The sequence below is a fragment of the Zingiber officinale genome, chromosome 8B (assembly GCF_018446385.1).
Source record: "Zingiber officinale cultivar Zhangliang chromosome 8B, Zo_v1.1, whole genome shotgun sequence".
NCBI lineage: Eukaryota > Viridiplantae > Streptophyta > Magnoliopsida > Zingiberales > Zingiberaceae > Zingiber > Zingiber officinale.
In genome coordinates, this window is record NC_056001.1 from 99866772 (window position 1) to 99875137 (window position 8366).

The 8366-nt window shown below is 33.8% G+C and overlaps 1 protein-coding gene across 1 annotated transcript; it reads left to right on the forward strand.

The window, feature by feature from the left end:
* The first annotated feature begins 882 nt into the window (after positions 1-882).
* On the forward strand, positions 883-5466 carry LOC122013367 (vesicle-associated protein 2-1-like). The gene is made up of 8 exons (XM_042569627.1): positions 883-1164; positions 1269-1339; positions 1516-1597; positions 1684-1799; positions 1897-2034; positions 2151-2177; positions 4223-4297; positions 5224-5466. The coding sequence occupies exons 1-8, from the start codon at positions 1110-1112 to the stop codon at positions 5356-5358; spliced, it is 699 nt and encodes a 232-aa protein (XP_042425561.1). The 5' UTR covers positions 883-1109; the 3' UTR covers positions 5359-5466.
* Positions 5467-8366: the final 2900 nt, after the last annotated feature.

Below are 8366 nucleotides of genomic sequence, written 5' to 3' on the forward strand. Positions count from 1 at the left end.
AATAAATGTAAATAAGTTTTTAGTTGATATTAAATATTCAATTTATTTATTAATTTTGGATGTGACTTGTTTAGTGCTATAAAATTTTTTCATGATAAATAAAAAGTACTCACAATCCATCAATTTAAAATTCTTAAAAAAAATTAATATGTTAATTTACCGAGCAACATAAACACTTTTGTAAAAACAGATGATTACATTCATATCTCTCTTACCGTTAGAGCATCTCCAATGGTTAAAATTTAAAGCATCTCCAATAGTTAAAATTTTAAATGAGTTGTTTTTAAGATCTCAATATGTCACATCAATAATATAAAAATTCATTGAAATATCTTCAATAGTTAAAATTCTAAATAAATTTTCTTATGATCAATATCATTGGATGAGTTACATGGGTTCATATATATTGCATCAAATTTAAGATAAAAGAGTAGATTTATATTTTCATTACTGCTCTTAAAATATAAACCTCAAACTTTATCTCTATAATGATTCTAAAACTTTTTATTCAATTTTTTTAATTTTATAAATTTTTCATAAATTTTACATTGGAGATGTCTTTACAATCTATTCATAAGTTATGTAGAAAAAATAAATTTGAAGATCAGTTTACAGAAAGTAATTTTTTTATAAGAAGAATTTATCCTGCCCAGTAAATCCGGGCCCACAAGAAAAATAAACACTTCATAGTTGGGTCGACTTGTTTACATCTTAAATAAAGATTTATTTTTTATTCATAAATTATATCACATAAACAATTATTATCATGATGTGCTTTATTTTGATTTGGACGTGGCCTTAATTGAGTGCCAGCAAAGCAATTAATCCCTTTTTAATAAATAAATTTAATTTATAATAAAATGACCCTGATGCTCCGGTGCTCTTCCAATTTTTTACGAATTAAATTATTAAATTAAAGAATCTCTGGGGAAATGGTTGGTTGTTTCATCGTTTGAATCAACGCCGTCCCGTCTCCGTCTCCGTCGGACTCAGGCGATCTCCGAACCGTTGCGATCTCTCTCGTTCTCTCTCTCCCCTTCCCCCCGTTTGTTTAAGGCAGAAAGTGCTTCCTCGGCTTGCTGGGATCTGCTCCGTCTTCCTGGGCAGCGATGGGTGTGGGCGGCCAGATGATCTCTATTCACCCGGAAGAGCTCACCTTTGGATGTAATCTGTTTTTTCCCCCAATCTTATGCCTCTTTCTTTCTTTTCTCTCGTAAATCGATTGCTGTGCCCTGTGATCGTGACGAAGTTCGCTATTTGATGAACAGTGGAGTTGGAGAAACCGTCTTATTGCAATCTCAAGGTCATCAACAATACGGAGCACCATGTTGCGTTCAAGGTACTCGAGTAATTGGCCCATTGCTTGTTTGTTTGTTTGTTTTTCCCTAGTTCTTAAATTTGGATTTGTTTAACTCGTCTTCTGGAGGAAAAGCGTGATTTCTGAAATGAGATGTCTTTTGTTAAAGATCTTGACTTGGCTGTGATAAATTTAGGATTGTCTGGTTAACTGAATAGGTGAAAACGACGGCTCCGAAGAAATACTTTGTCCGCCCTAACACTAGTGTGGTGCAGCCTTGGGATTCATCCACCGTCGTAGGTTGGTATCGAGGAGAAATTTGATTTGTTGCCTTTCAGGTTCCGTCATTAATTTTGTGGAGAGCTGCTTGTTTTCTATTTTTTCAGTTACTCTCCAGCCCCAAAAGGAGTACCCACCTGATATGCAATGCAAGGACAAATTCCTCATCCAGAGTGCCAAAGTGCCCCCTATAAGTGACATGGACGAAATTCCTGATGACACGGTGAGTTCTTTGAGATATATCTGAAGCTTCTGACAGCAAATTTTTTGACTTCATTTATGGTAATCGTGATGCTGTTGTTGAACATTCTCTATTGCAGTTTAGCAAAGAAGATGGTAAGGTAATAGATGAACACAAGCTCAAGGTGGTTTACAGATCTCCGGCACAATCTGGTCATGGAAATACAGAAGGAGAGTCAGGCCTTGCTTCCGCAGCTACCGGAATAAGAGGATCTGATGTACGTCCTACTTTAACATGTTTATTCAAAGTTTTTTTTTTCTTCTTTTCCTTTCAAATTATTCGATAGCTTATTGATTGCTAATGTAGTATATGATTGTTTTTCTTGAATTGCAGATGATGAATAACTCAAGTTTCGAAGAGGTAACCTGCAATTCCTTGAAGTTGTTTCTCTTCTTATGTTTCATAAAGTAATTGACAAATATATTATTTATAACTTTGACCTCGCAATGCAATCAATCAGAAATTGTGCCTTTGCATTATTGTAAATGAGAGTAATCTTACACTAGAAAAGTGAACTTAAAAGCATTGGTCTTAAATTATATCATAGTTACTTACAGTTATGCAAACATAAATATCCTGGACAAATTGAATCCTATTTTTATTTGATGTTGGTTGATCTCTACCAATGTCTTGGTGATGTATTCTGATGCATGACAAAGTTTCATATGCATCAACTGCAGTGAATGGAATTATTAAACAATATCTTTTCAGAAGATCCATAGGATGTATCTAATTTCTCTTTTTAATATGTTCTTAAGAGCTCATAAAAGAAATGTTTACTGTAAATAATTTGTATTATTGGAACTTGGAAGGTATTCACATATTATAAGACAATTGGTTTTTTATATAGAAATTTATAATTGATTTACTAAACAAAAATTAGAGAGAAAACAAGAGATAAAATTGGAGATTTAATCTGTTCAATGAAATAATATACGAGGTTTGCTTCTTTTGAATTGGTTCTCAGAGTGTTTGCCCAAGAATGACCTTGGAGTTGAGAAGCTCACTTGGGATGAAGGCACATATTCACATGCCTTTTAGTCCACTATATATGCAGATGGTGTACAGGGCTTTGACAGGTGGAAACAGAAGATAGCATATTTGAGGATGGCTGGAGTGAGCAAGATCTTGCTATAATAGTTGAAGCAGAAAATATAGTTTTTAAAGAGATTGAAGGAAGTAAGAGTTGGCTAAGATAGGCGAGCAGAAAATAGTATAAGCACATCTGAGGTAAATTGAAGTCAAGCAAGATCTTGCTATGATAGGCGAAGCAAACAATAAATTTTAAGAAGATATGAGGGAAGCAAGAGTCAGCAATGAAAAGGTAAAGAAGAAGATAACATATTTAAGTAGATTTGTGGGAAGCAAGAGTGAAGCGAGAGTTGATAGGAACAAACAACAAATTTTAAGCAAATTTGAGAAAAGCAAGAGCTAGAACAATGCTTGACTACAAGATTGAAGGAGAACCATTGTAGAAATCGAGACTGATTGGTGATGTAGAAAGAAGTAGAGGCCATAGATGAAGAAGACCTGGTCAATTGCAATGGGCTATAAACCATGAACAAGGCTGGTGACTCAAAGAAAGAAAAGGCAGGAAATTAGGTTTTTCTAGACCAGGATGGACAAAGGAGATTAGAATTATGTATCCGGAGAGTGGATAAGGGAACGTTGTCTCATCACTCTGAACTTTCAGCCTCCCCCTTAGAGTAAGAAAGATTTATCTTTGATACGTAGTAAATTATTTATGTTATTGGAATCTATAGATAAATAATAAGGTGGATGAATCTTAATAGAAAAGTTTGAATTGAATTATCAAACATACAATAGAGATAACACATGAAATAAAATGAGAGACTCAATTTGTTTAATGGAGATAAAATAGGATTGGTTTACTTCTTTTAAATTTGTTGTGATAAAATCTTTGACTGTTAACAATTCAATTGGTAGAGTCACATCTTGGTTTTGTTTGGAAAACATGAATAAATTACATTTAGCTTCTGTTCTGTCTGATTTCCACTAATAGCTAGTATTTTTCATCGAACAAAATAGAAGAGGAATTTGTTTATTGGAAGAAATAAAAACTTAGCTTTATCTTTTTCTTTTTTGGGGATCAATGGGCAGTTATGCTTATGAATAATGTTTGAACCAACACTATAACTCAAATATGGATCTGATCAAATAAGCATGTTAGTCTTTGAAAAGCATATTGTGTTTCCATTTTTTTTTCAGTGTGCTAGCTTGATGGCCTTTAGCACATTAACAAAGTTATTAGCATATTTAGTTTGCTGATCATTTGGACAAACTGAACTAAAAACCTAACTATATCTTAGTTATTTAATTTTTGTTTCACGATATATTTATTTATTTTTTCCCATTTCATGTGTTTGTTTCTTATGCTTATTCAGACCCAAGCATTACAACGTTTGAAGGAAGAAAGGAATGCAACTCTTCAGCAAAATCATCAGTTCCAAAGAGAATTGGTTTGTATTTGTTGCTAGCTATTCCTTCTATGCTCATGTTACGTAATTAGATTATTTCATTTGTTCTTGTTGAATCTGTCGCATGCATGTCCAGTATTCAAGCATATTTATTGTAACACGGCAACGACAATAATGATGCTATTAACAGTTTTGTTTTATCTGCCTGGCCTAACACAACTCTAATTTTTTCATCTGGGCATGGGAGGACATACATTGATGGTGTTCATGTTGATAAACTGTAAGAAGTTATTGTTGAGTCTCCAAATAAAAAAAAATGACAGTCTATAATAACTGAAGCTTTTGATAAATATCTCACGGACAATGGGTGGTTGCTATCATCTTTCAAATGAAGAGGCAAACATGTTACGTTGGAGAAATTTTACTGCTCCAGACATGTCAATTGACAAACTTGTTACCTTTGGTCTAGCATTTTGTTGGTGTTTAAAGTCGTAGATCCACCAGGTCTTCAATATTTTTCCTTGTTTGGTTCCTTTGATGAGTTACTGATAAGTTCTCTTTCATTATCCTATCTAAGGATGATGGGAATTGAGGTTTCATCTCTTAATCATGATAGTACTCCTTAAATTCCTCCTGTTTAACTGTTCTTGTAGCATGTTCAAGTAACACTACTAGAACTGCATCAGAGTACCACCAAGTTGATTAATTGTTTTTACATGTTAATAGCATGTTATATGTGCACAGAAAACATTGAAAAATCTGAGACTTTGCGATTGTATGCAAGTGACTTCATGTATCTTGATCAAGCTGAGTTGAAATTCTTTTCTGATGTTATGAGTTCCTAGATAGCAAAGCAGTTTTCCTAAGGAGAAATTGGCAACACATGTGCCATCAGAATAGTGCCTTTGGTTCTATATTCTTCTCGTACCTTTCTTCTCTTTCTGAAACTTGTGTGATTCCTGTTTTAGGAAATCTTGAAGAAGCGCAGAAGCCATAAAGGTGACGCTGGGTTTTCTTTGGCATTTACAGCATTTGCTGGTTTAATAGGTATACTGGTTGGGTTCATCTTGAACCTTACCTTATCAACACCTTCATCTGGATAGTTGACATTGATCTTTAGAGCTTGAGAATGTCTTAAAATGCTTCTTATTTTTCTTCGACATTTGCTTTGGAAAATCACTGATTGGTTGGAGTTTTTTTACTTTAATTTATTCACTTTGTTTTGGATGCATTTTTTTCTGTATTAATTTTGCACAAGAGGAAGCTTGGCTATTGTAAGATTCTACACTTCATTCCAAATGTTTGTCAAATGAGATCTCTCTGTTTTTTGTGTCTACCAATTTGCAAAAATAAGGCAAAATTCATTGAGCTATATCGATGTTGTAATGCATTTCACTTGGTCGTGTTCCTGGAGTTTCGATTTGGCAATCAGAAACCTTTTCAGCTTGAGTCCTATTGGGTGTGTCAATTTTTATAGGCAAAAATCAAAGGGTGCCCTAAATTAATAGAAATCATATTGACGTCCCTTTTTCTAAAACAATCAAATGAGCGTTCCTCTACAAAATTGAGCTCTTCTTATCCCAAAAATATCTCTGCATTTAATGCTATTGTAGAAGCTACTCGCTAGCTTCTATAACGTGTAGAAGCTAGTCGGTAGTTGTTAAATGTTGTAAAAGTTATATGTTAGTTTTTATAAGTTTGATCATAATTAAATTATGTTCATTTAAAATGTAATGAGTATCATGGAGTCCTCGTCGTTTGGTTTGCTTGTTGAAATATTATTTTAATCAAGTTATTACTCAAAAAATTAAAATCAAAATAATATAAAATCATCATTATCAAAATAATATAAAATCATCATTGTAGAAGCTAGATGTTAGCTTCTATAATGATAAAACCAAGATGCTAGTTTCTATACGTTGTAAAAGCTAGCATCAGGCTTTTACAATTGAAGAAGCTAGCAATCTAATTTTTATACATACAAATGATCAAATAATGTATTATAGAAATTAGCAACTAGTTTCACCTAGATGCTAATTTCTATACGTTGTAAAAGCTAGCATCAGGCTTTTACAATTGAAGAAGCTAGCAATCTAATTTCTATACATATAAATGATCAAATAATGTATTATAGAAGTTAGCAACTAGTTTCTATATGGTGTAGAAACAAGATGTTATCATCTTCTATATGACTGAATAATTAGACAATGTAAAAATATTTTGGGCCTAACACTTTATTAAAAGGGGTGTAGAGAGTGTTCATTTGACTTTAATAAAAAATGGAGTGCTCATCTAATGAAAATGCAAATGATATGTGCATTTAATTTTTGTCCAATTTTTATAACTTATTGTTAAGATAGTTTGGAAGTGCTTAATATAAACTCCTGATAAGTTCATATACAAAGTTGAAATAAAAAATTGTGTCAAAATGGAATTTTTGTTTTACTTTACCCATTTTACCTAATATTTAAAAAATTTGGCATTTTAGTAATATGATGCATGATTTAGGTATTATAAAAGTTAAGTACGTGATTTATGTAACATTGAAATTTACTTACGTGGTTTATTTTTTAAAAACATTCTGAAATGTTTGAGTTAGATTTACTTTTTTTTTTTCTTTCAAAATGCAAAACAGTTGGAAGATATGCAAAACATTCGGATAATCACCGGCCCTAAACAATTTCTTGGATCACTGTATCTTTTAATAATTCAAGTTGTTTAATATGAATTTACATTGAAGATTCTGTTACAAATAAGTTGTAGTTCGGAATTTCAATTCAAGAATCATCGTTTTTTCGCTTGAAAATAACGTTCTAACTAAGAAAATAATGCGAAATTAAATAATATTTTAAAAGCAAAAGTAACATCCCATACAATCGGAACAAGACTTAGCATTTCATGCACAAGAAAGACACCGCCTAAATCGAGAAATAGTTCAAGAGGATTATGCTAAGAACATTGAGTATTGAGATCTTATTGGTTAATGAAAAATTATTGTGTAATTTGTTAAAATTTTGGGTAGTCTTAATGTTATCAATCAAGTTAAAGTTATGTCTTGTTATGTTTGATCCTTGTATTTAAGTGTGCAAGAGCTTAGAAACACAAGAAGTCGAGCAGAAGATGCAGATAGTGAGAAGGATGATACGGGAAGGGAGTCGATGGGCTTGATGCATCCAAGGGATGAGGTGCTGCGAAAGAGTACACCGGTGGACAAGAAAGATGTGCACAATGTTTCGAGGGACGAGAAACCGGAGTGGAAGTCTGCTCGAGGAGAAGACCAGAAAATGGATTCGGGTGAGCCCTATCCCGGATGGTTGCGATCACCCAGGCGATCGGAGCAGCAGAAGAGCAAAAAGAAGGTTGGAAATATTACTCGAGGCACCTTCAAAGGGAGTTGAAGGCGCCTCCGCACGCCTTCGCACCTTCACTGTGGAAGGCGTCTTCCAGGGCTGGAAGGCGCCTTCGACTAGGCTGAGTTTAGCCATTGCCGAAGGATAAAACTTTATCCTTTGACGCCTTGCTGGAGACACCTTCTAGCCTGTTGGAGGCGTCTTCCAGCCACGGATAAAATTTTTCAGGAGCTATAAAAAGACCCCTGGATCTAGGAAATATACATCAACTCCTGTATTCTTTTCCTAACAATAGTCTGAGCAATTAACGAGTGTAAGATGCTTCTCCACCTTCACCGAAGGAGATTTTTAGAGCTTTCATTTGTCATTGGATTAACAACCACTTAGGTTGTAACCAAGTAAACTCTGTGCCTCTTCCTTCATTTTCATGTTGTTTATTTTAATTATACTATTGCTACTAATCTGAGTTGAACGGTTGATAAAGGTGTTGTTTTACTTTTTGACAGATAAACTCAACCCCCTCTTGTCGGCCCTACCTAGTCCAACAAGTGATATCAGAGCCAGGATACCTCAGAAGGACTAACCACTTACTGAAGTAATAAGACGATGGCCGGTGCAAGCATTCACCCACCAAAATTTGAGGGAGACTTTGCACAATGGAAATGTCGGATGGAGGTATTCTTTAAAACAGATTTTGAAATTTTGTTAATTGTGAAATATGAGTTTGTAGTTCCAAAAGACAAAGAGGAATATCAGTGGAC

Excerpts from the sequence above, each read along its gene's own strand:
- LOC122013367 (XM_042569627.1), top strand. The coding sequence starts at position 1,110 with ATGGGTGTGGGCGGCCAGATGATCTCTATTCACCCGGAAGAGCTCACC. Across the intron at positions 1,165-1,268 it reads GGAAGAGCTCACCTTTGGAT|TGGAGTTGGAGAAACCGTCT; the intron begins GTAATCTGTTTT and ends TTTGATGAACAG. Across the intron at positions 1,340-1,515 it reads AGCACCATGTTGCGTTCAAG|GTGAAAACGACGGCTCCGAA; the intron begins GTACTCGAGTAA and ends TTAACTGAATAG.